Source organism: Meleagris gallopavo, chromosome 2 (genome assembly GCF_905368555.1).
Source record: "Meleagris gallopavo chromosome 2, MGAL_WU_HG_1.1, whole genome shotgun sequence".
Taxonomy (NCBI): domain Eukaryota; kingdom Metazoa; phylum Chordata; class Aves; order Galliformes; family Phasianidae; genus Meleagris; species Meleagris gallopavo.
Window position 1 is genome coordinate 76,391,325 of NC_139405.1, and position 27,520 is coordinate 76,418,844.

At 40.4% G+C, this 27,520-nt stretch overlaps 1 protein-coding gene across 2 annotated transcripts in view; it reads left to right on the forward strand.

Moving 5' to 3' along the window:
- The window catches only part of TBX18 (T-box transcription factor 18), a 46,326-nt gene that overhangs the window by 3,033 nt on the left and 15,773 nt on the right, over nucleotides 1-27,520 (forward strand). Inside the window, exons 4-8 of one of the 2 annotated variants that reach the window (XM_085217684.1) lie at nucleotides 2,381-2,552; nucleotides 8,890-9,057; nucleotides 10,254-10,318; nucleotides 15,066-15,160; nucleotides 17,835-19,552. In XM_085217684.1, coding sequence (XP_085073810.1) covers nucleotides 2,381-2,552; nucleotides 8,890-9,057; nucleotides 10,254-10,318; nucleotides 15,066-15,160; nucleotides 17,835-18,559 — 1,225 coding nt within the window. In that variant the 3' untranslated portion in view covers nucleotides 18,560-19,552. Of the gene's footprint in view, nucleotides 1-2,380; nucleotides 2,553-8,889; nucleotides 9,058-10,253; nucleotides 10,319-15,065; nucleotides 15,161-17,834; nucleotides 19,553-27,520 lie in introns of those variants that run through there. The other variant, XM_085217685.1, reaches the window with a different exon arrangement.

Sequence of the window (27,520 nt, forward strand, 5' to 3'; positions counted from 1 at the left end):
CTTCAGTAGCAGTTTATCACTGAGATATTTGTCTGCTTAGATTCACAAGGGGTAGTGTTTCCAATTACTATTTAAAAAAAAAATAGATGGCATCTGAAATATAGTATGATGAACAAAAGTAGTTGTTCTTCCAGCATTTGAGAGTAGGAATGATGTGCTAACGCTGTGACTGCTGCGAAGGCAGCTGTAGTTCCAGAGAGTGTGTTGGGCTGTGTTGAAGCCCTGCTCCTGTTGCAGTGGTAGCAGGATTGGGCCCGCAGTAGTCACTGTGACTTGGGGATATTTGTGTGTTGTGCTTTACAAACGTGCTCCCACTCTCCGTGCAGCCAAGTGGTTCAGTGGAGACAGAAGTGGGCCCCTACTAATGCTGTTTTGATTGTTTCAACCCCATACTTAGTGTAATTTATGGGAAACCACTGCTGATTTAATTGTAGAAGTCAGAATACTTCAGACTAAAACTAAAAGGTTGGTTCATCAGGAATGCCTCGTTTCCTAAACAAACAGCACCCTATGTTTTTTGCATGTCCTTACCTCTCCGACTGTAATTTTGCCCTTTTCTCATGCGGTATATAAGCAGTTTCTTACTACTGCTTTTGATTTTGTTTTTCAGCAAGGTGCAGGTAGAAATGCTGAGCATGTCCGTGCACAAAACTTTTCTGGCTGTATTGTAGGGGAGAAATGGCTTTTTTATTTTTTTCCTACCCTTGGAACAGAGCGGTGCAGCTGAAATAAAAAACTTAGTGTTGCATTTACTTAGTGGTCTAAGGACCATTTTCTTCCTAAAAGGTCTGAGCACCTTCTTAACTCAGAGGAAGAGAAAGTAAATAGTTCAAATTGAACAAAAATGTTCGTATTAAAAAAAGTTATGCTGTGTATGAGTTGTTTAAAGTGAACTGTGTTTAAAATCAATACTTTCATGCTGGTCTGCACTGTCTGCACAATGAGACATGGGATCCCCAGATAAGTGAAGAAACTTAATGTTGTGCGCTGGGCAGTATTGTTGTAGTTGGCAAACTTAAATTTCTGCAGTCATATTTGAGTACCATGTCTTTAATTTTCCTACTGGATGTTACTGTTTTTCTTGATTCCCATTCTCATTGTTTGGTATGCAGTCTATACATTCATCTATTTCTACCTTATTTAACTTGTGCTGCTCATATGGCTTTGAAAGCTGATTGTCTTGCAGATGCAATAGCAGCCTTACTCCGAGCCTAGACTTCAACTGTCATAGCAGATAGCAAAACTACACAGGAATGAAGAAAATTGAACCTAGGTCTAGATTTCTAGCAAAATTGGACCTCACTGTAAATATTAGGAAGTTTAACCTATTATCATAAACATAAAATATTCAGAATATTATTTACTTTTGTAGGAAAAAAATATATATATTATAAAACAGCAAATATAAAATAAATGGTGAAATGTCAGAACAGTTGACTGCATGGTTTAGGATTGAGAGCTTGTCTCCAGATAGGATCTGGGGGAGGATTTTACCGCTGTACTAGATTTTACTTTTACAGCTTGATAGGAGCTGTATGAAGGGATGTGTGCATTGGATCATTTTAACTTCTGATCGTTGTTTAGATTTTTCTACTTTGGAACCAAATTGTACAAACGTATGATACTCTTTCATGAATTTTTAAAAAAATGTGACTGATTCACAGGAATTTTACTGTAGTTGGAAAAAGAGACCTCAGCATTTTTATTTAGCGCTTTTTTTAATTGCCCTATGAAGTATCTGCTTTCAAAATAAATTTTTTACCAAAGCAGGCACTCCTTATACGAGAAAGAGATTTGGTCAGCACTGGCCTATCAAATGAAATACAAGCTGTATTTTTTCATTTTCAAGACTTTCTGTGATAGTTTTCAGGAAAAATAAGATGGTCTTGCAGAAATATCTAGAGCATAGTTTGATATAGCTTCATTGTTTTTCATAATCATAATGTTCTTTCCCTTCAATGTTTTTTATTTATAGACTCCTATACTAGACTCAACATGTTAAATCTTCCAAATATGGAATTTCTACTTGATTTGATAAATGAAGGACTGTATTCTGCCCTGTTTGCTGATGCTTTTTCAGAGTGGAGCTGTAGTAGTCAATGACTTGACACCAGCTTAAACCTCAGCATAGAGGCTAGCGTAAAGGCTATTACGAGCTTTAGGAAGACTGATTTTCAATGACAGCACAGTTTTTTAACCTTCCTCTTTCACATAACGTACCTGTCCTTTGGAATTAAAACAATCGCGTTTATTTTGCTTTCATGCTAGTTAATTGATGGGCTCTTGCTGTAGTTGTATGGACCTTAATGTATTAATTCAGACTGGGTCTGATAAAAAATTCCAGGTTTTGTGGTGATAGATGTTTGCTTTCTTTTTGCAGGTATGTTTATCATAGCTCGAAGTGGATGGTGGCCGGCAACGCTGACTCCCCGGTACCGCCTCGTGTTTATATTCACCCTGATTCACCTGCCTCCGGGGAGACGTGGATGAGACAAGTGATCAGCTTTGACAAACTAAAGCTCACCAATAATGAACTTGACGATCAAGGGCATGTGAGTACTTGCTCTTTTACGGTATGATATGTAGATGCATTGCTCAGCCCTGCAAGACTCTGACATACAGCTTCAGGGTGCCAGAAATAGGATTGACTTTTCAAAGCTGTTTTGGAACTTTACCGTCCAGATCTGAAATCTGCTTACTTTCTACTCTGATAATTAACTGCTTATTAGAGCCTGCTGTTTTACTCCCCCCTCAAAAATAAAACTCCTTCTGCAAAGTCAGACTTTACAAGGCTAAGTTGCCTAATACAAAGGGGCAGAATTGCTCTCATGTTTTCCCACCAAGCGTGTTACTTGCAACTTCTGCTCTGATCAAAAAGTACGTTTAAATTCACAAGTGGCTAGGAGAAACATTAATAGTGTGTAATAACTTCATGTGAATAAAAATACACTTAACTATTTTCTTAACCTAAACATTTGTGTGAAATCCCATGAGGTGTTAATAATTGCAGTCAAAAACGAACAACATGGGAGCTGGGTTCACTCCGATAATGATTTATTGCATACCTTATGAAGCGAGACCCTTTCACAGCTGAGGCTCATTACTTCTGAAAAACTGGCGAAGACGTATGCAGTATGAGTGTTCTGTTTGCAAGTTCTAAATTGTTTAGTTATGACATTATCTAATGTGACAAAATGTGTTATGTTAATATTTCCTTTTCTCTTCAAAACTGTTGAAACATGACAGATGTAAGCCAGTATCTTTCCAGCAATCCTTAAAATAGTTTCATTTGACACCTTAGGAAATAATTAAAAAATGAGAAATGTTTTTAGTCAGAGCGAGGTCTTTAATTTTGGAAAAATCCAGTAATAAATCTCAAATGTAGGCTTACTTTCAAAAGGAGCATTGAATTCCAAGTGGTAGAGTTTTGAGATCTAAGAGGCAAGTTTTTGAGACAGGATGTGGATTCCATTGCCCTTAATGTAGTGCAGTTTATTAAGCAAGTGGGATGCTTTCCCCTTCACAGGCGGGAGTGAGAGAAAACATACCTGGCACAGGGTGCAAAGATACTGCACGCATCTTCCAGTACAGCTGAACTCTGACATTAAGCCAAGTATTTAGTGAACGCGTATTCCGAATATGACACTTGTTTCCCCATTTCTGCTTGCAAAGGAGATTGTCTTGAAGCTCTGGTCAAATTGTGCAGGAGTTAAAACTTTTAAGTTACATACCCAGGAACATGGGAGATAGGCTAGACTGAGTGAACTTGTGTGATAGTGAGAATGAAGAGTCTCCCTTGCATACAGTGCTGTTTGTAATTGTGTTAGCCATATTCATCTTAAAGGAAGAGCATATTTATATCTTTTGAGCTAGTGGCACTTTTGTTCACGATTGTAGAGAAGATATTGTGCATCGCTTGTTTCCAGAGTTGCAGTTAGGGAGTCTCAGTTGGCAGTGTTTAAGTCTTCACACAGATAGTCCTGTTAGTTTTCCAGTAACTGTGTATTTGAGACCTTCCTTGAGTGAGAGTTGCATTCTCTGAGTCCAGAGTTCGTTGGAAAGTCTTCACAAAAGGAAGCAAATGCGAATGGGTAGAATGTTGCGTCTCCAATGGAGAGCTGGTCTTTGTACTCGGTGGTCTCCAAGCAGCAAAATATGGATGCAGGAGTCTACCCATGCATATGCAACCGCGGAATACTCCATTATGAATTCTAGAGTAAGTAGAAAATTGCATTGTTATATGCTTCCATACCAGATCTTAGCTTTATTTTTCTTCAGAACTGAAACCTGCATAGTGTACACAGCACGCCATTATTCATAATGCAAGGGAATATAAATTTTCTGGTCTTTAGTTAAGTGTTTCGATTTGGAAATGAGTGAAGCAAAGTTCTAGTGCAGTGATTTGGGACACATTGAACTGATTCAAAGCTACGGCAGTGCCCCTCCTCCTCAAAATGGAAATTTAAGTATTAAAATAAAAGGACAAAAGAAGGATGACTGCGAAATAATTTCATATTTCTTAAATCTGGGAAATTGCAAACATGTCATTCATAATTACCAGAAAAGGCAAAAGCAGAAAGCAGAAAAGTGTCTTTTCCAATGGGTACATATTTTCTTTTAAAGCTATGGTAGTGTGGAATGCTGTATTGAAAAAGCTATGTAGACTCCGAACGCCTCCAGCAACAATGGAAAACGAATAATACTATTTTGTGATGAATATAAAAAAACAATTGTTTCTCATAAGCAGGAAGGAACCATTTTTCTCAAGAGGGTACCAGAGGAGGGATGGTGGATTAGAAGAACTGGGGTCAAGCCCATACTGTCCCTAGAATATTTGTTTTTACATCAGGTGCTCTGACTCTCCCACCTCTATTGTGGGAGGTGAGGTGTGTTTAATGTTACTAGAAAGCTTTTTTTTTTTTCCTCCTACTTAAACAGAATGGCTCAGGGAAGCCTCCATGGGTACTCTGCACTCTGCCTTCCTTCCTCCAGTGATACAAGTAGTATTGGGATTTAGCTGCTCTTTTGGTATACGTTCCGTGCTGCCTGGTTCTGAGATTTAAATCCTTGCTGAAATCTTTCCTTTATTCTCCCTGTGCTCCCTGAAGGTGTCAGTTTTTGCGGAGAGTTTGTGTTTAAATCCTGGGGCTTGCTTTTGACCTTGCACGTGAGAATTTCCATTGAGGTTAGGAGTTCGTGTGAGCTCAACCCAGAGCCCTTTTACCGGAGCATTAACTCCCAGAGCCACTGACAGAAGTGACTCATGCTCATGTGAACGGTGGCTGTGTTTGCAAACAGATGCTCAGGTAGTATTTCTGTGTGGTATTTATATGGCAGTAGTAACTGATAGCAGCCAGCTTGCCTCGCGCTGCGCGGGCCCTGCGGCAAATGGCCCGTCGGCCTGTTGTTAGCTTCTTGTTCAGAGAATTGGCCATTTCTGAGGCAGCTCGCTTGGCTGCTCAATCACTCTTTGGGCTTCTTGCTGCCTTCTGCTGTTTGCGTCAGTGTTTTGAGTGGGAGTTTGCGACGACAAGATTTTATAGTGCTGTTCTGTGGAGGGATTTTGGAGTACATCTGCACATAGGACGTTCTGATACGTGAGTTCCCCTTGCAGGCTGAGGAGATCAAGCAGGATTTGTAAGGAGATGTTTTCCGGGTGTATTTTTGATCTCAGAAGAGAGGCCCAGAGTGAATTCCTACTTTGGAAAGATTGTGTGCCTGTACAGATGTTAAAGCCAGATCAGATCATTGAGACACGTACAGTATGGCATTCTTGTCTTTTGTCTGAGTTGTTAAGATGTAAGTAAAAGAAAGTAAAGAAAAGTAAAGAAAGTAAAGAAAGAAGAGTAAATCTGTGTCTTGCAGTTGATGTTGAGATTGGGTCGCTCACGGTTGGGTGCTGTTTGTTTCGTGAGTCAGAGCCTCTTGCCTCCAGACTGGGGAATAACTGCTGTGTCGTAAAATGGGTCTCTGTCTAATTTGAGCTGGGCAATTTTTCTGTTTTAATGAAGCTTTATGGCTGAATTTGAACACAGGGCAAAAGTCACTATTTTGGTATTGTTTTCTGTGCTTTTCAACTAAATGCTTTATGATGCTGAAGAACATCTAACTTTGAGTGAAAATGAGGCCGTTAGTGTGTTAATTGTTCCATGCGAGTTCAGTAGATGTTACCTTCTCAATTTGAAAGTGGGATTAGGCTGGAGGCTGTGGTAGGTTCTTGCCCTTCCTGGCTGTGGCTTTGAGCACTAACCTCTGCTTGCTGTCGTTGGGTCCCTGTGGCTTGTCATGGTGAAAAGCTGGAAAATATCAGCACTTGCAGTTCCTCTTTGAGGAGAAAATTGTTGTTCCACACATCTCCCTGACTGCAGAAAGCCTGACTACGTGGGTTTTGCTTGATAAAGGAAGATTTTTGGAGACCACAGCAGTGAGGTGAAGACAGTGCCACCATGCCATAGGAGAACTGAGCCCACTGGTGCTGGTTGTGATGTCTGTCTTGTGGCAGCACCTAAGATGAGAGCCAGCACTGAGGCCTCATCGTGGTAGCTCCTTTCCATACATCTACTGTGAGGTGACTCTGGACAGATAAAGTTTTGTGTGTTCGTGAGTGCTGTGTTCATTACTCTACGCTGCTTCCGTATTATTGTGGCCTTCACCCTGCAGGGCTCCTGCCTCCCCCTTGAGCCCAAGCCAGTAGTAATGTCAGGGCAACTGCCGTGGTCCAAGTGCCACAATTCTGAGGACTTGCACTGTCAGAGAGGTTTACTGCCCTGGGAAGTGATGGCACGGTGCCAGTGGGCAACATCCCTCTTGGCTCTCACTGTGCTGTTTGCCCACACCTACTGAGGAAAGGTGAAGGGCTTGAGTGTAAAGCCTTGACATACGTGGGAAAGAATGGCTGCTTTATAGCAGTATGGGAGTGAAGCTTGTGTTTGATAAACAGGAATTTTGCTTGGTAAGTATTAGGGCACGTTAGAAAACAGCCCACTTGCTGTTGCTGTGTGCTTAGGGAAGCTGCCAACCCCTGAGTAAGGGGTAAAATGTTGCTGTGCTGCCTCTGGAGCAGCTCAGAAAAGAGCCTGAGACAAAGCCTTTCCCTGTGCTTGTCCTGGGAGGGAGGAAGCCATGCTTAGCGTCCCTCAGTTGTGGTGGTACAGCTGTGGGTAAGGCTGGAGGGAGGGAGCCTCACAGCAAGGGTGCAGGCACTGCTCTGCTCTGTGCTCCACCTGGGCGTCCACTTGGGCTCACCATTGCACCCGCTTTCCTTCCTCACCCTATCTGCACGGTGTTATTGCTCTCCACGTTGTGTTCATCCCCCTGCTGCTGTAACTTTGCCTGTTCTGATACATGAACCAAGTTGTTCGTAGCTGCCTGGATTATCACTGCATAGGGCAAGTGTGCATGCTCGTTTGTGCACGGGTAGATGGCAAGACACAGAATAGTGATGAACTCAAATGTTGGAAAAGGGTTTCCTTGATGGATTTTTTCTGTTGCACCAGTACCTTCCTGATATCACTGGGTATTCACAGGAAAACAGGATCAAGAATGTGTTACCCTCGCTACATTTTCATTTTGTTGATCTTTGCCTGCAGAGAACTGAAAGTGTAGTTGTAGAAAGAATGCACATTTGCTTATGCAAGATTTCAGAAACTAGGAAAAGGCCTCTTATGAGAACATCCACAGGGCACTCCCTGAGCAAATTAATTGAAGCCTGTGATGTCATTGTCAAAGCCTTACATGAAGGCTAATAAAAAACATGATTATCCAGAAACTTGGTGTATCTAAAATGGGGTCATGTCTTTTGGCCAGGACCAAGTGTATTAAACTAGCCAAACCCTAGTTTAGCCAAATGAATGCAATGTCCTCTATGTCATTTGGATGAATGAGCTTCCATGGTATCTGGCATTGAGGCATAAAGGCTCTGTCAAGTGCTTGAGCACATACATGTTCTGAGGCTACTCATGGAGCAGGAAATGAAAAAACTTCCCCTGAATTTTGATTAGGGGTTGAACGGGACAGTAGCCCTAGGGCTACTTATTTATCAAGTTATTAACTTATTAGACCTTCCAAAAATGATAGCTGAGCTTCAGTTCTTTTTTTTTTTTTTTTTTTTCTTCTTGAAATCTTTTTGGTGTTTTTAGCTGGAAGTGAAATAGAAAAAATAGAGGAAAAAAAATGTGTATGTTAAATCTCCTCTACAATTTGGGAACAACACCAAGAACTATTTTTGCTTAACTTTACTCACTATGAGTTCGTGTAGTTCTTGTTTATCCTTTATTCTTATTTGAGCTTTTATATGCTGGGAGGGATTTGGGTATTGATGTTCATTGTCTGTATTAAGTATTACAAACCCAGGGTTACTAATACTTTAGAGTTCTGGGTTTTGGTGTTGTCTTACTCTGCATTTCTGCTGTTCCAGAGTATGAGAGTCTCAGAGTATGTTCAAAACAAGACACATTTCCAACCTTCTGGATATCAGGAAGAAAAATACTCTGAGCATGACCTGAGGGCTCTGCAAACAAACGGCAAATGCTGCTGTTGTTAATCGTGTTAGATCAAATCCAGGCTCAACTGGGGGAAAAAAAAGCAATGAAACTTTCCTAATTCCAGTGGGACCAGGGCTTCACTCCCCCCACTTTTTTTAAGCCAGTTTCCTGATTTTGAAGTTCCCAAGTCATATTTTTTTAAAATGCTTGGAGTTGGCAATAACATAAATGCACACGGATTAGACTACTGTAATTAGAACCTTCAGAGGTTAAAGAAAACATTTGATTTCCAGTAAGTGGCATGATAAACACATGCCCTAATCTGTTCCAAAAAACCATTAGTCCTGGAGCAGCAGGGTGTTCTTTCTAATAAATGTTATCTTTTCCTTTCATTTTGACTGCATAGATTATCCTTCACTCTATGCATAAATATCAGCCTCGTGTTCACGTCATCCGAAAAGACTGTGGAGATGATCTGTCCCCGATCAAGCCTATCCCTTCGGGAGAAGGAGTCAAAGCATTCTCCTTTCCAGAGACAGTTTTCACCACTGTCACAGCATACCAAAATCAACAGGTAACTTGGACTTTCTGCTTAGCACTTGACAGGCTTTTCAGAGTAGACCAGAGAAGTGTGAGACAGGAAAAAAGAAGATATGTTGCTTATATCACCAAGAAGCATTGTCTAAACCCCTAGTTATATTACAAGCAACTTTCACTTGTAGTATTGCAGCAGCGCCCAGAGGCAATAGCTGAGACATCCATATGGGCTAGATGATGCGTATAAGAAGTAATTTTAATGATGATCTCACAGTTTTAAGTTGACAGCATTAAAGTTAATAGGGTCTTAATTATAAATGTGGCACTGAAACAGAAGGCGAGGAGGAGTCTGAATTTTAAAGGTACTTCTGAATGTAGATAAGTGATCAGATGTTCAAGAATTTTGAGCCTGACTCCAGTTATGTCAAAAGTCTGTCTGAATAGGCTGCCCCACAATCTTAAGGGGGGAGCTGAGATCTGAAAAAAGCTGCAGTAATTTTCATTAACTGGATTCAGCATACATATTATTAACATATTATTTATCTGGGTCCGTACGCACTCAAAGTCAAAACTAAATTGCAGTTGGCCTGACTGCAGGCTCTTATTACTACTTGTTTAATATGCAGAGTGACACTATGTTTAGTGCTGTGATATTTATTAACTCCGTATAAGAAATTACAGTATATTTCGGGAAATTATGTATGCCTTTTCATCTTTGCAAAGGGATAACCGTGTAAATAGACTGAAATAAATAATGAAACTTAATTATTTGGCATATACGCTGTTTATTTAAGTAAATTACAAGCATCTTTTTTTTTTTTCTTTTCCTGTTTTATTTTTTTAATAGAATACAGCAGCCTAGTGATAATCTCTCTTTCCACATTTCCTTCTTGACCCACATGGAAATAAAATTTAATTTAAATTTTATTGCAATTAGGCAATGTACTCTCTTAGGTGAAGAGTGACATTTGCCAGAAGATTTTCCTTGAGAATTCCAACCTGCCATTTAGTAGCATTAAATACCTATTAGCTTCTCTGGGGATTTGCAAAAATAATGGCCAGAAGGCTTGGCCTTATTTTGCTGCCTTTCAAAAGACCTGTCTTGAACTATGCAAATGGTAAGATGTTTCTGCTTTAAGTGTCCGGAGCTAGGATATTTCACTGTCAGAAGAGTCATTTTTTGTATTACTTACCTGAATTTGCAGATGTTAATTTCTTTAATCATCTTCACAGATAACTCGTCTGAAGATTGACAGGAATCCGTTTGCCAAAGGGTTTAGAGATTCAGGACGTAACAGGTAGGTGCTGGGAAAGGAGTGGGCTTCTTGTTACTGACAGAAGGCTGGTAGTAGATGTGGCTGGTAGTAGTTGTGAAGGCTGGTAGTAGATGTCCTTCCTACCGAGGGAAATACCTGTATTTACAGACAAATTAGTCTGAGGACTTGGGCTCCCTGAGGGAGCACTTAGGCTTCCCATTAATGTTCTTAGTGATGGCTTCCTGTTCCTCCTCCTCTGACCCTCTAGATCATGAACTGATTGGTGTGTGGCTTGACACACGTACTCGGGTATCCTTTCATTGGAAAGTGCAGCATACTGTGAAGGCTGAAAATCGAATTAATGCAGACTGAAGTCTGTGATTTTTGAGGTTAAGACCAGAGTGTGCTGCAAGATAGGAGTAGGCAAGTATGTACAGCCAAGGGAACTGTGTCACTGTGTTGCTGGAAGCTGTGATCTTTGGGTGTGGCAGTGAACGTGTAGGTAATGATACTGACCTAGGCACGGCAATTCTCCAAAGCCAGGAGACCAGGGTAGGGAGGGAGTGTGGCTGGCCAGCAGAAGAGGCTGCTCCTGAAGTCTCCCTCCTGGCTAGAGACACAAAATGAAGATATGAATATCCATCTCCTGCCTGTGAGTGGTGGTAGGATAGAGTGGTTCCTTTTCTCTTAAAGAGGGAGAGTCTTGTTCCCCTCCTGCAATAACCTGATGTTTATTATGCATGCTTAGGAGGCTGGAGACGTGTGTCAAAGTATTTCTTTTGCTTGAAGAGTTTTAAATCTACTGCCCAGGTGAATGCTTTTCTTACTGGGCTATAGACGACCTTGAAGCGGACCCGGTTTCCACCTTTTCTGTTGCAGTTGGACTGATTAATTGCTTGCTCTTTCTTGATCCACTGTTCTTTCAAAATAGCAATAGGGAATCCGAGCAGTGCAAAGTGGAGGCTTAAGTCTAGCCTCTGCTGCCAGAATTGATGAGGTATTTTATGCAAAGATTGTTCAATGCAAAATACTTAAGCCTGTTATGAATTGCGTGTTCAAGCATTTCAGCTAAAAAAAGCAGCATTTAATTGCGGTGCATAGTATACATCAGTTCCAGTGACCACTTTGCGTTTGCTGTCTACAGCTGCTATATTTATGATCTAGCCTTCCAGAGAAGAGAGCAGACTGTGCTCTGGTAGGAATGTTCAGAGAGTATCTTTTGTTGGCTGCTTTACTGAGCTTTTCTTTCAGCAGAGGCTACAGCTTTAAAGAACCATTTTGTTCTTCCACCCGAATTAACAGAATACTGAGGCTGGACAGCAAACAAGATTATTTTCTAGAAGATTAACATTTTTAGAAGAGATGGGGCTATAAAAATTTACAGGAATCCACTGCAAGTATCTTCTCAGTTTGCTGTTCATATTTGCTGCTTTCTAAGATTTTTGTCTTCTATCAAGAAACAATTGGCCATACCCTATCCTGATGCCTGGAAAGAATGTCCCAGCCCCTGGCATAAACAGACATTCATTCCTCTTTTCTTACTTTCTATTTTGCATTTAAATTAACAATAATTTCCACATAAATACAGTGACTGAAGAAGCAAAATTTGGTTTGCGTACTTGGGTAAGAAAAAATTGCTCTGCATCTGCAACCGTGCAAATCTAGTTATTGTACTGAGGCTGTCCAGAGATGTTTTTTTGGTTTAGGTTCTAGGAATCGTTTGGGTTCAGGCATTAAAAAGAAATGTGTTTTTGAATGGAAGAACAGTTATAGTCCATTTCTGTAAACTACGAAGCCTGTGCTGTAGAAGTGTGTTTTGGAATTGGCTTTAGATAAGGTCTGAAAGCTTTTACTCATTATGGAAGTGTCTCTGCATACTCTGTTGCAAAGAAGCATTAGTTTGCTGAAATCAGTACTGCTATTTTCATTGATAGGCTTCATAGCACTGAATAAGTATGCTTGCGCATGCAGCTTTGGTTTCGAATTTTTGAGGAAAGCACTAGTTTACTCAACTGATTGATAGTTTACTCTGTTACCAAACACAGAAATTATGAGGTCTGCCACAAAAGTAATGCCTCCTATTTCATTATGTTGACCCATGATGTCAGAGCCAATGGTGGTGGTATGGCATTAAGGCTGAACCTTCCCACCAGTATTCCATTGCATTTTGTTGCTCTGCGGTAGATGGCAGCAAAGAGGCAGTCTGACAAAATGGCATCTGACATGGAATTATGGATGAAGCGAAGGTGTGGAGTTGAATTCCTCCATGCAGAAAACATAACACGCATTGACATTCATTGGTGCTTGCTGAATGTTTATGGAGACCAAACAGTGGGTGTAAGCACAGTGAGGTGGTGCATTTCAGCAGTGATGACAGCAGCATGAAAGTCAAGAAACCCTTTGGGTGGCTGTCATGCCACAGAATGGAGAGCATCTCGATCAGCTCATCCATACAGATTAGTGGGTTATGACCAGACAACTGTGTATGGAGCTGAATATCGCTTTCAGTGCTCTGGAAACAATGGTGGCAGTGATGGAATATCACAAAGATTTTGCCAGGTTGGTCCCTGGTGAGGCTGAAGGTGACAGTTTCCTGAATTGCATTGTTACCAGTGATGAGATGTGCTGTTACCACTGTGAACCAGCGTCAAAATGAAAAAGTCCACGGAGTAGTGGCATGAAGATGTTCAAGATGCAGCCCTCAAGGGGTGAAGTGATATACACTGTTTTTCTTGCAATGGGAAAGAGGTGATCCTTCCGGATTTCCTGGAACCCCGGTAAACGGTCAACTCTGACTGCTATATCGTGACAGTGACTCTGTTGAAGGCTTCAGCTTCCAGTGTAAGGCCAAAGAAGAAGACAGCCTTTCTCTTGCAACACAATAACACCAGATCCCATTAAGTCTCAAGACCATATAGCACATTTCTATTCTTGGCTGAGCTGTCCTACCTTACCCACCATATAGTCCAGATTTGGCACTTTCCAGCTTCCATCTGTTTGAGCAGAAGAAAGATGGACTGTGTGGGCAACATCTTCCTAGCAGCTATGCCGTCATAGCAACCATGAATCAGTGGGTTACCTTCACTGGTGCAGATTTGTATGAGCGCAGCATGCTGGCTCTTGTTCATCTCTGGCAAAAATATATAGATAACAGTGGTGACTATGTTAAAAATGGTGTTTTGTAGCTGAGAATTTTCTCTAACAAATAGTTTTATTGTGTTCTTTGTTGTAATTTTCATGGAAATAAATAGGAGGCATTACTTTTGGAGTGACTTACATAAATATTAAGATTTCTATCTTCGTAGATCTAGCTGTTCTACTTCTCATCTACGCATTTTAGTTTGCAAGAAAAGTAGGAAGTGCTGCACACCACTATATTTAACTTTTCAAAGTTGCTTTAGTTATTATGACTATCTTATTTAATTAAAACTATTCCCTTTCAGGTCATTCTCTTTTAGTTCTACAGGCTTTTTTACAGAAATCAGTAGCTTCGCCTTTTAAAAGTGTTCCCTGTACATTTGCAAAGTGCAACAGAATTTATGTGCTGAGAACTGCTTCATTCTTTGGTTAGGCCTTACATTTGACCCTATAAAAACTTTTACTCAGGAAAGGTCCAGAATTTCTCTCTTTAAATGCTTCAGGAAAAACATAACTGTTTTGTTAAATAAACTTGGCTATTTGATAGCGCAAATTAGAGTGGTGATAAAATGTGGAAATTGTTCGAAAGCATCTTGTATAAATTATCACCTTGGCTGCACTCCTCCAGGAGGTGGCTTTTATCTCCACTTTAACTAGAATTGAAAATTCACCATTACTGCAGAAAATGAAGGCTATCTTTTTAGTCGAGGTTAAGCTAATAAATGCTTTATAACCATTTCCTGGAATACATTTGTGATCCTGCTGGAAATGCAATGTGGAAGAAGCAGAATCAGAAGAACTTGTTGGTAGCTTCAAATTGAGCTGTTTGCATAATTCTAGTTTACAAAGTTTTGCTGCTCTAAGGCAGGCATTCATAGTTGGTATGTACCTGGTGCTGACACTTAACAGGCCTTTGGGGCTCAAAAGCCAAAAATAATTGCAAGACTGTAACTTGCAGCTGCATTATGTACAAAATTCTGCAAGAAAGCATATGAGCCTTTACTTTCTGGACATAGAGGTTCTTCTAAATATGATCTGCCGTGACTGTGTAGGTAGTTATTTTTGTTTTGTTGTGGCATTGTTGAAGGAAAATTATTCAAGATCTGAAGGCATTTTGCCCAGCGCCTTATGACTGAAAGACAACATTGCTTTATATATTGTAGTTGCAAAAGAGCTGTACGCCCATGCATTGCTCACAATGTGTGTATGATTGTCCAACTCATCAGAAAAGACTGTAAGTCCAGTTTCAATAATTGTCAGTTGATCACCTCTGCTCTTGTCAGAAGTAGGAGATTGCTTCTCTGGCAATTAAAGCAGATGCTTTTAAGGAAATGTCATGGTAGGAAAAACTTTAATATCATTGCAGCCAGCTCCACTCAAAAAAACAAGCACTCCAAATAAAATCAAAATAGAGGAGCAGACTTGTGGAAATGGGAAACTCTTTGCAGGCTGTTAGTACAGTGATTGCAGATCACAACAGTCTTGTGGGTTAGCATGTAAGACTCTTCTAAAAAGCAAAATGAACTTGAAAATAATGAACTTATTCTGAAACGCTGGTCATTTTTCTGTGTTTTTGAGATAAAGTATACAGAGGAATCTGACAAAATACAGCTTTCTATCATGATGCCATGATATTTTTTGTTCTAAATAGAATGGGACTGGAAGCTTTGGTGGAGTCTTACGCCTTCTGGAGACCTTCACTTAGGACACTTACATTTGAAGATATACCTGGGATACCTAAACAAGGTAATAGTCTTTGTGTTTTTTTCCAAAACAAAAGTGCATAAAGATAAAATACTTTATGTCCTTCATTCCTTACTAAAATCAAGATGAGTGTGCCACCTACATAAAAAATGGCCAACTAACCCCACTGGCAGCCATTTCCTCTCATTGGAATTAATTGAAGTTACCAAAAAAGTGCTAACTTAAGCACTGTGGCAGTAAAAGTGTTAGGTCATAAAGATAAATCGGATCACACATGGAGGAAGATGACAGTTACTTAAGGGCAGAATAAACTCTTATTTAGGATTATGCTCTAGCTATGTACACAAGGCAGAGTTTATTTATGGGTGACTTAGATTGTAAACATCCAAACTCAAATGTGGGAATTACTTGTGTGTTTAAGATTAAAAAAAAAAAAAAAAAAAAGGAATGAAAGAATAGGTATTATCTGTCTATTGAATAAATACTTCTAAGTTTAATTGAGCTCTTTGGAAAGCCTTGATTCTTAAAGACCAATTGTTTAGTGAAAGTCCTACAAACTTTTTTTGCATCTTAGAGCTTGAAAATTTTGCTTTTTTCTGCTCTCTAGTCCATAGTCTCTTGGCTTCATCTTTCCTATCATAGAGATAGTGCTGTGGAGGAGAGATGGGCTTTTAAATGGCTTGTTTGGACACACAGAGGTGTCTGTACTCTTTTCTGAATTCCTTTATTTCCAGGGCATACTTATGCATATATAAACGTCTCAGTTTTTTCTCACCTAAATGAGATTTGCTCTTGGTTTGTAACTATTCCTACTATCAAATTTACAAACATCCTACCTACTTTCTTCATAGTATATGCCAGAACATCGTCTGAAGAAAAAAAAAATAATAAAAAGAAAAAGAAAATACAGAAACACACAGAAAATCACTTTTCTCAGCTTCTCCTTAGTCTGCTGCTTTGATGAATCTTCAGCATAAGTGCTTGATATTAGCAGTTAAAAATAACTTTTTGTGCGAAATCACAGATGCTTGGGATGAATATGGGCAAGTTTTTAGGCAGAGGGTGGGGGTGAGGGTGCTTTTAAAGAGTGCTTTTAAAAATGCCTAGGAGACAATAATATCAGACCTTGTTCGACTGTGTAAGACTGATGACCAACTCACTGTGAAGTTCTCCTGTTTCTCCTGTCTAGGGGCAGATTGGCTGTGTTGCCATCTGTTTGCACACAGTAGGACTTTTGGAGAGCAGGCAAACTGCAGCCATGGGCTTTCCCTTCTGCTGTAGCCTGAGGTCATGGACCTTATTGAAGTATTCTCTGCTGATCAGAGAATAGAAACTAGAATCCTTGCAAAATCTTTAATGTGCCTTGGACAGTAGAGTGATTTAGAGCTTAGGCAAAAAGACTTGGTAAAAGACCCCATTAGAACTTTGTCCCAGTTTTAATGTGGACATCTTCAGACAGGGGGGTTGTTGATGTAGAATCATTAAATTTGGAAAGTACCACCACGATAAGCTGTCAACCCATAACCACCATGCTGACTAACCATGTCCCTCAGTGTCACATCTCCGTGTTTCTTGAATCCTCCAGGGACAAGGACTCCACCACTTCCCTAGGCAGCCTGTTTCAGTGCATTCTCTTTCTGAGAAGAAATTTTTCCTAATATCCAACCTGGGATTGTAGGATTTCTGGGGTGTGGAGCTATCTCATAATGCTTTGTGTTTTTCTGTTTGTTTGTTTGTTTGTTTGTTTTGTCAACAGAAAAGCAAGCAGGAGGCAAACTTCACTTAAAACTTTTCCTTTTTTAGCTCACCTATCATGAAAACCTGTTAAGTTACTGGCAGCGTGTATCTCTGCATCACATGTTGTCTGATTGTTAATGTGAATCACAATCAAGAATGTCTTCTTTGCTATGTGACTTTGACCTGGGAAGCTGTAAAAGATCCAAAACCATTTTTCTACATTCCCTTTCCCAGGACATATATTTTCTAAGACAAAGGTTTTCTTGCAGCTGGGAAACTTTCAGACCTAAGAAGAGACTTCAGAGACTTCACCTCTTGCAAACAGTTCATTCTTAGGAGCACTCAGTGCTTGTGTTTGTCATGTAAGAAGTTCTGAAATGAGTAAATGAATAGTTTGTCAACATTTTGCTGCCAGCAATAAAATAGCAATGCATAATACACAGCCAGTGCATCTTATGAAGCTGTTTTAGTTGTGGGATCTTCTGTCATTTGAGATAAGGATCCGATCCCTTATGTGGTGCTCTGACAGTGGCAGACACATAGGGATGCTTTACTCATCATAGCAAGGGTTGAAACCCACTCTGGAGCGTACCAATAACAGAGACCACACAAAATTCATAACTTTGAAGAAGGCTTATTGTCGTGTGGTACTTGGATGGCTGCATTGTTGCTGCTAAGCAGTTCTCTTGCAGGGTCAAGTGAAGTGTACTTAGCCTTTTGGTCTGGAGCTGAAAGGCTAGATGTATTGAGTGATGGTCACAAGAACATAGCTCGTGTTCCATTCTAGGACAGATCATTTACTTAAAAACATGCATGAGCCACGTGCACACACCTTCACATGTATGCACTTACATATTTTGCACAAATTTGTGTCAAGTGTTTCACATCAAGGGTTATTATAAAAGACAATGGTCTTGATCTGTCACCTAGAAAATGAGCCTTCCCAACATGCTTCTTACACTGTCATATTCTCTTCCAGGAAATGCAGGTTCTTCTACCTTACTCCAGGGATCTGGCAGTGGAGTGCCTTCTACCCACCCTCACCTTTTGCCGGGTTCCCCTTGCTCATCTCCAGCCTTCCATCTCAGTCCCAACACTAGCCAGCTCTGTAGCCTTGCTCCTGCTGACTACACAGCTTGTGCCCGCTCAGGTTTGACCCTGAACAGATACAGCACTTCTTTGGCTGAAACCTACAACAGGCTCACAAACCAAACCAGTGAGACATTTGCACCCCCAAGGACTCCCTCTTATGTTGGTGTGTCAAGTAGCACAACTGTGAATATGTCAATGAGCGGCAATGACGGGGATGCATTCAGCTGCCCACAAACTGGCTTATCTATGCAGATTTCAGGGATGTCTCCACAGCTCCAGTACATCATGCCATCCCCTTCCAGCAATGCCTTTACCACTAATCAAACCCACCAAGGCTCCTACAACACATTTAGACTGCACAGTCCCTGTGCACTGTACGGATATAACTTTTCGACATCCCCTAAACTGGCTGCCAGTCCTGAGAAAATTGTTTCTTCCCAAGGAAGTTTCTTGGGGTCCTCGCCGAGTGGAACCATGACGGATCGGCAGATGTTGCCCCCTGTGGAAGGAGTGCACTTACTTAGCAGTGGGGGGCAGCAGAATTTCTTTGACTCTAGGACCCTAGGAAGCTTGACACTCTCATCTTCTCAAGTGTCTGCACATATGGTTTGATGAAGCCTTTAAGTAAAAGTACAGTATGTTTGGTGTCTACAATGTATTTCTTTTGGAATATGAAGGGACAATCAATGTAGCTTGTAAAGTGTGTGTATATATAATATGAGAGGAGGTTTCACTGAATTTTTGACTTGTTTGCAGCCAGATTATTCTCCTTTTTTGAGCTACATGGAGTTTTCTGTGGTGCAGACTGCTTTAGTTTTCTGGTATAATACACTTAGTTGTGTAACACGTTGGGACATATGCAACAAATTAAGTAAGACTTCCTCCCTTTCCCCCTCCTCTGTTCTAAGCCCTTTAAAGAATTAAATGACACTTAGAGTATTAAAGGACACAAACAAGCCCACTTACATTGCCTGTAGTACTAGTGAGATTCTTTAAAACGTTCATGCGGTGTTAAGCTGATGCACCAAAGGCATTTTACAATCTTCTCTGTTATAAGGGATATGAAGGGTATTTGGACTTTCAAGTGTTAAGTATCAAGCATCCAGCCTAAAATAGAAGTTTAGCTAATGGATTATTTACAAAGTAAACAGAAAGATTAGTTTGCCTTCTCATGATACGCTGTTTTTAGCTTATCAACGGCACAGCATTCTTACTAGGATTTTTTTTTTTTCTGCATTAGTCTAGATTTATGATTAGGAATTTGAAGACGAATAATGGTATTCAAATTGTTCTGATGTGAGTGATTTAAGTGAACAGCCAAAGAAATGGCATTCCTTGGTACAGAATGAACTTTGGGGTGCTTTATTTTTGTCAAAGGAAGGGCTTGACGCATCTTTTTTCCATCATAAATATTGCCTATAAGACATTTACTGAACAGTAGGATATTCTAATGTATCTTTGTTTTTATATTTTTACTTTTTTAAAGCAAATGCAGATTTGATTTAGAAAAAGCGTGCAGGACAAGAAATTCCGTTATTGATTTTTACCCTTTTTTGTGTGTTGTGATCTCCCTTTTTTTTTTTTTTTTTTAAATAAGAACAAAAAGTCCTCAGTATCTCATAAATTGTATGTACATTGCCTGCAGCCATTTTTAGGTGAATAATCCAGTTTGCCCACAAGTATTACTGGAAGCAGAACTTTCTTCTAGCTGCCTCCCAGTAATGTGGCCAAGTTGGCACCGGGATTACAATAGGCAAAAAATTCCTTTAATAGTTTACTTTGAAAGGTACTGCGTAACACCTACCGCCTATTTCCCTCCCTGCAGGGAGCCCTCTGTCTTCCGTTGTTGTTCCTTTCCGTCATGGGGCTACCGCTGCTCTGTTTCTCAAACAGTCTTTGCTGTGGAATTCCCATCTCTGGTTTAACGCGTTCGCAAGAACGGAATTCAGATCAAAATCTGCTCCTGATCAAGCTTCTCCAGAGTGAAGATACTGGTCCTGGGGATGCTTCTGCCCTCATCTGTGCCTGCACCTCTGCGGTGTACACGGCTGCGAGAGCTTCCTTTCGGCTGCGTGCCTGTTGGAGCTGAAACACTGAGGGTATGGAAGCGATTTTAATGCTTGAGAGAATGAGTCATCTTCAACATTGCCCTAAACCTCCTCTGTATTATGAAGGTGATATAAAGGTGTTATGAAGTGAGTACAAATGTAATTGGAAATGCTTCCCTGTTCAGCACTGAAGGAGAAAAAGGCCTTCAGATTTTACATTTTTTTTCAGTGAAACCGAATTGTTACATTTTGCAAGAGTTCTAATGTCTTTCCTGGCAAACAGGGGGCTTAATGTTTCTTCAGTAGATAAGAGCGCATACAGAAGCAGCCCTCTCTCTATCTTTTTTTAGTACTTAGGAAGAGAAGAGAGACCGCGACTAACTTTAAGCTGGTGCCTGGAGAAGGCTCTATTTCTGTTAGTTATATTTTGTTTATGTTAAAGAAGACACTTAGAAAGTTCTCACTAAAGCTGGAAAGATAAGAGGGTGAGCCTGCCAAGGAGGAGATGAGTTTACTTCTTTGTTGTCACAAGCTTCCCAAGTGAACTTGTGCAATTCACTCAGCTTTTTTTTTCTTCTGTAAAATGTGTTAATAGCACTTCTCTGCCTCATTAGGAAATGCTGACTGTTCATGAAAGGTGAAGATGATCTTTACAGCTGATGTACAGTGGGCAGTCCATTCAGGATGAATGGCTGGGTAGTGCCCATGTGTGAGGATAACAAAGAGCATTCATGTACTTTGGGTCTGTTGCTAGTTTCTGGCATTGCAGTGTCCTTTGATGCAGACCTACAATGCTAAAAACACTATTCAAAAAACTCCCAGTAATAATTTGTGAAATGGTTCTAAGATGTGTAGAAGATGGGCAGATTTTCAGTGATGTGAATTGTCATAGCTCTATTGGTTTCAGTTAACAAGAGTTGTGCATAGTAATTTCTGCTCCAGCCAAAACTTTGAAATGTTGCAGGTGGACATAATGCTAAATGAGAGGAATTGGTACAATTAATCTGTACGTGGAAAGGAATAAGCAATATAATTATCCATGCCATCTTAAAGGCAGTGACTGTGTAGAAATGTGGAAGAGCTAAGTCATGCAAGTTCCTACAAGGAGGAAAAGTCGATTGTGCATGGATGTACACGGAGGTGCCCCCAGCAAGAGTATGTACTTTGTCACCTGGAAGTTTTTTAGAACTGTTCTCATATTTTTCCTGAAATTATTCCTTTCATATAACCGCACAATATGTTTTGAAACATTTGTTCCTTAAAATTTGAATCATATTGTAAATACTTATTGGTGTGCCATTGTGAAAAGTCTAGCTTTTTATTAACATAGTAAATGCTATATATACCTTATATCTATAATTATATATCTGTATTTTACAAAAATGCCACAGAAAATATATTAAAGTGTGTATCTAAACACTTTTTTTCTACATTTGGAAAATTAAGGGACTTAAGCCTTTTTTTTTCCCTCCACATCTCCAGTAAAAGCGAAGTGACTCTGAGGCAAGCTTTGAAACTCAAAAACACTTCAAGAAGCTACAGAGATCTAACTAGCCCACAGTCCTTCCATGTTTCAGCTGAACTATCATGGACAATGTCATTTGCATGAAAAGGTTGGGGCAGGTGTTGCACAAGATAGCTGGGGCTGTAAGGAATAGGGAGGAGTGAGTACCTTGCCATGCTGATTTTTCATAGCCCAACACATCCTGGCTGTCAAGAAAAGTTTTGCTGCCCCTTATCAGCCAGATCTGGGAAGTTAACACTTCTGTAGGACCAAGTGCTTGCATGAGAGCTTGATGCCTTGCATATCTTCCCTATGCTCTTACTTTGGTCGTTGACTCTCCCTTCTGTTTATTCCAAAATCCATGGATTCCCAAGGCAGAGTTTACACCCAATAAACAGCTGGGTATGCTGTGATTCTATTCAGCAACAAGCAACATTTATCCCCACAGAAATACTGCTATCCATAGAGGCCTTATTTCCCATTGTACTGCAGTAAATGATTCCATGTGACATAGGGCACAGAGCCTGAAAATATGATTGCTTTGGAATACTAGGGTTTCGTAGTCACTTAACACCAGCATTGTTGCAAATGACCAGAATTAGGGCAAAAGAAGTAGGCATGAAAATGCTTGATCATAAATATCAGGCGTCTGGAGAGAATGAGAACTTCTGTTTTTAATAAGAGAGAAGTCTTTTGGAATGGTGTAGTCACACACTGAGAAGCCTCATTTCTGCTTGAACAGAAGGCAACGGGAGAAAATCAGACAGGAATGGCATCAATGTTAGCAAGTCTATATTGTGAGCAGCTCAAGATGGGGAGCTTAAGTTATCGTGAGAAGTAAGCTCACAGATTCTGTGGGTATTTTTTCCTGTAAAGATAATAGATCTAATTAGTCTGTACAGCAGATTGCTTGTAAGAGCTGGAGAGTTTTAGAGATTTATATATCCGCTTCAGAGATTAAATTACCATTGTTTCACTCTTCTCAATATGCTGTCAGACTGTCACAGCATTATTGTTTATGGTTACTCTGAAGTCCAAGTTTTAATCTCAATAGCTGCAATTATCGTAAGGGAGTAAGTAATCTTTGTGGGCTTTCTTTTCACTTCCGCTGCCAACTTGTTACTTGAGCTCTTTGATAATATGACCGCAGATACACTGTTTCTCCTCGTCTTTAGCACAGTGGTGCCGATAGAACAATTTAGTATATGCAAAACTGCATTAAAATTCACGTTCTGCCTCATTTTCCACACTATTCCTCATTTGCCTGTTCATTCAGAACACTAACATGCCCAGATGACATGCAGTTTTAACAGATGGTGACATGCCAAGGAAATAACATTTCTAGAGCATTCAACTTGGTTTAAATATTTTTCATCGGTGTTGTTACGTTCAGACACTGAACAAGTGTTTGTTACTCAGAAAAGGAGGTTTCCTATGCAGCCACCAATTATTTTTGCATTGTGATATCAAATTGTCCAAACTGACAACAGACAGACTCCAGACAGAGCAGTTCCAACAAGTAAGAGTCTGAATCTTCTGGATGTACATGGAAAGAGAGATGGGCCTGAATTGTGAATAGTTTCTATCCATTGCTTATGTTAAACCTGAATCCCCTTCATCTGAAAAGGTTCAAGCTAAAGCTTTTAACAGAAGTTTTCTTTAACTTTTCCTTGCCAAATAAGCAGGTTTGAAAGCCTGTTTCTTCTTGAAGTATTGTCACTGTTTGATCTGTTCACACTCATTACCTACATGCTTGTATCCGTTGGCTTGTAGAAGCACCAGATTAAGTTTACAGGGGTAAGAGTACTTGGTACACTATTAACTCTTACCCCGAAGTGGGTTTCCACAGTAAAGACTCATTACGTAACCACAGAGAAGTGTTTCCTGCCATTTCCTGCCTTTTCCCCGCTCCAGTTCTGCTGGAGATAGAGGAATGGAAAGAGCAGAAATGGGCATCGCAATCCTACCACGCGCTTCCGCAATGTATTATTTTAATGTAAGACATGCATGTGGTGGGGTGGCACCTATGAGTCTTCGCTCTCTCAGAATATATCTCAATGCATCTCATGGGAGAAGAGTAAAGTATGATGTGAAAGTACTTGTGCTACCTGAATGCTGGGCTGCTGCAGTGAATGCCCAGCACGGACCTACCTACGTCAACACTGCTGCAATTTTGGGTATGCCTTGCCCTGATGTTTGCATACCACTGGGTTTACTTGGATGCCAAGGGAGCCAAGACTTAATTCAAACGAAACCTGCACTCCACTGTGGCTGGTGGTAATGCTGCCATTAACTTGAGAGAGTTTTCACCCATTGTGCTTTATGGATAGCACATTTTCAGACCCCGAGCCATCCTGCCTTCTGCTGCTGAGTGCGTTTCCCATGCAGCAGCTATATTTGTACTGTACATTCTTCTAGCTCTTCAAGGTGTTCTGCAGGTGTATAGCTGTTAGGCATTTCACATGACCATATTTTGTTTTCAAATCCTGCCGTTTCTGAGCCACAGTCCACCCCCCACAAAAAGATAAGAGAGGCCTGAATGTTGGTTTTCCTCTCCAGACCACTGCCGATGGATGTTGCATTTGCTTCCACTGCAGATAATTGACTATATACTTCCCACAATGTTTTTATTGTATTTTACAAAGAAGAGTAATAAAAATAGAGGCTATATCGCACTCAAAGCAGTGTTTCCATTCCTCAGGCAGTATTTTTCACTAACCCAAAGAAAAACACCTCCCCACCCTTTCCTGGTTACTATGCTTGGTGTATGGTTCTCAGTAAGAAGAAAACCAGATGCCATTCTTAAATGTAAGATGGTAGAAACCAGAAAAGCAGAAATAAAATGATCTTAATTCAGAGAAATGTTCCTGGATAGTCCTTGTATTCTTTGAAGTGCAGTATAGGCACTAATGCTACCAGAGGCATCTGCAGAGGTGCTTTGATGCATCACCAAGAAGGCAGCAGTTTGTGTGTGTGATACGTGCCATGTTAAAAATGTATTCCATACTTATTGTCACTGCTACACAAAGATATGTGAGCAAATGCCGTGTAGGCGGTTTTGATAATCCTTCAGATAAGTTTTGCTTCACAAGTGTTAAGCAGACCCCAAAACCGTGTTAAGGGACCCCAACTCAGGCAGAATTACAGTGCCAAGCCCATGCAACCCAGTACGTCCTTGTGGTGTTAATTAAATAGCATCTTACAGTGAATATAAAGCAACTCATCTAGGCAGGCATTTATTTCACTTTGCTGTAACCGAATCATAGAATCATAGAAGATACCTTAATTTTCTCAACATTTCAGAAAAAGACCAAATACCTGGGAACTCTTATATTGAGTGGTTTAGCTCCATGAGATGATGATGACTATTATTATTATCGAAAAAGAAGGGCCTTGGAAAACAAACTTTAAATTGAGTGAAGGCAAAAAAGCTGGTATATGAGCAAACAACCTCTAGACATCACAATATGCAACCTCAGATGCCTAGAAATGATCTGCCTGGCCTCGTGTCCATGTACTTTGCAGAGAGAACTGTTGCATTAAGTAGAGAAGTGATCCATGGAGGTACCCTTAACTTATGAAGTGTTGGTAGTACGAGGGCTTTTGTTTGGTAAGTAAATGCTGAACTTAAAATATCTAGGTTTGAATATCTGCCATTTTAATCCTTTAACATTCTGATTTGGTTTTTGTTGTTGTGTTATTTTTTGGAAGATACTCTTAGCAAAGATGAGATGATGCTTAAAAATTTCCAGCCAGATGTGTTTCTAAGCTTTCCCAGAGATGAAGGATATTCAAATATAGTTTGAATCCAACCCATTTTATAGATAAGTTTGTTTTATAGCTGGCCACAGCTGTGAAGTTTGGATGCAGATCTGTAACTCTTCTAAACTTTGAAGGCCAGTCTGTGGTTTTGGATTTGAATCTCCAGGGGCTTGTTGCATCAGACTGCCATTCACATCTGTTTCACCAACAGCTCAGTGCAAATCTCCAATAGTGGTTTCAGATCCTACAGAGCTGAACATCAGAAATGTCCGTTCTCAAGCACGATGCAGCAGATGAGCAGTGACAGCAGCGCCTTGCAGATCTGCAGGCTAACAACACTCTCCATGCCACCTAAGAGCCATCAGTGATCCACCAAAGAGCATGGCTGGTGGGTCACAGATTGCTGGCTTCCATTCTACAAAGTATGATGTACGTACTTTCTTCATATTATGCTTCCCTGTAAGCAAACACTGCAGCTTCTCACAGTGCATTACATGATCATGTAGAAGGTGAGAGCGTCTGTGTAATTGCAAATGAGATGAGGGCTGGTCCTTGGAGCACTCTCTGAGAGCTTATCCACGATGAGTAGTTGCTAAGAAATGAGGTAGAAAGTGAATTTACAACACCTCATCTCAACAGGTGAGTGGCTCTTGCATGCAGTCAGCCAGAGGGAAGGTCCTCCTGCTGAAATAAGGGGATGCCACGCCACAGAATGGATGCTCCTGCAAAGACAGTGCTGCAAGGCTGCCTGCCGTTTCCCTCTTGTTTGCTCTACAGGCAGATTTCAGCTGCACTGTAACAAATAGCAAGCCACAAACGTCTATCCGTGAGAGTGTTACTGGTTGTCACTGTGGCATGGACTGCCTCACCCACTGCAGTGACAGAGCCACCCATGGTAAACGCCGGACAACTCCTCTGACCTGTTAATAGTTGGCAGAGTATTTGATGACAGTTGCAAGAATCTGATGCACAGCAGTATCCTTTACAGCAGTTTAATCTTTGTCATCAAATCCCCCAGCAGCCATGATTAATAGCAGCACTTGAGCTTGTTTTGAAAGTTGTATATTTGGCAGCTATGAACTTTGATCTATGGTTTTGCTTTAAAGAATCATGACACAAACTTTTCCTGTAATCCTTCCATCTAATTAAACCACACACAAATACTATGTGGGGAAATATGATGCTATTGATATAAGCTGTGTGTTTATTACAATATTTTAGGCACTTTATTAAAGTGGATAGTTGTTCCCAGCAAGATAATAGATAAGGTCCCTAAAAAAAATAACATTGTCCAGTATGAGTATATAAGAGAATTTCCCAAGGCCAAATTTGATTAGAAAATTTCTTTGTTGATTGATACTGTGCCCTTGAACCCGGTAAGGGCTCAGATGTTTTAACCTGAGCTAAAATTACTAGCATTTAATGAACCCAGCCTACTGGTGTGTACTTTTTTTACGAAAAGTTTGCCTTTGTTTCAGACAGTTATATGACTTCAATGAATAATATGATAGTGTCTGTCTTACAATAGTAGGCTGTTTAATTTCCAGTTTAATGGAAATGTTTTCAAAGAGCGAAGAAAATGTATCTTTGTATAAATATGTAAAACCATGAATCTACCTTCTGTTTGTAGCTGGATCAGCTATAAGCCAGACATTTCTTGCTGTCGTGAAATTCCAGTCAGGTAGATAAAGCTTATCTTTTCAAGCCAATAATATGAATTCTGGATCAGAGTCTGAGCAGAGATTTTTCTGGGTTGAGGTGGAGGTCTCTGGAATACACACTGAGTTGACGTTGTTGTGCATTGCATCTCCTCAACCTTGGAGTTTGTGCAGAATAGAGTTCTTTACTGTAGGCCATGCAGGCTTTGAGGAGCAGTTTTATGGAACTGGTGGGGAGCTCTGTAGTTTCTCCTAATTGACCCAGGTGTGACCTGGGTATCATAAAACAAAGATAAGAGAGGTGTAAATCAACAGCTTGAGGTTCCTGCTGCTGCCAGGTCCACCAGTGTTTATATTTGCTGATCACCATCTTTCTCCTGTTTTCTGAGTGGATTTCCAGCCAACTGGCTTTTGCCTAAAATCTGATTCCTGTCAGTACTGGTTAAGCCTGGTGACCATGGTTTCTGATATGAATGAATTGGAAAGGAGGCAAAGTATTGCATGTAATAATTTTCCCAAATTGCCTCACAAATTTCCAAACTTCATGTAAAAGTAGGGCTGGTGTAGCAACATAAATGATCCCTTAGGGAACTCACAGTTG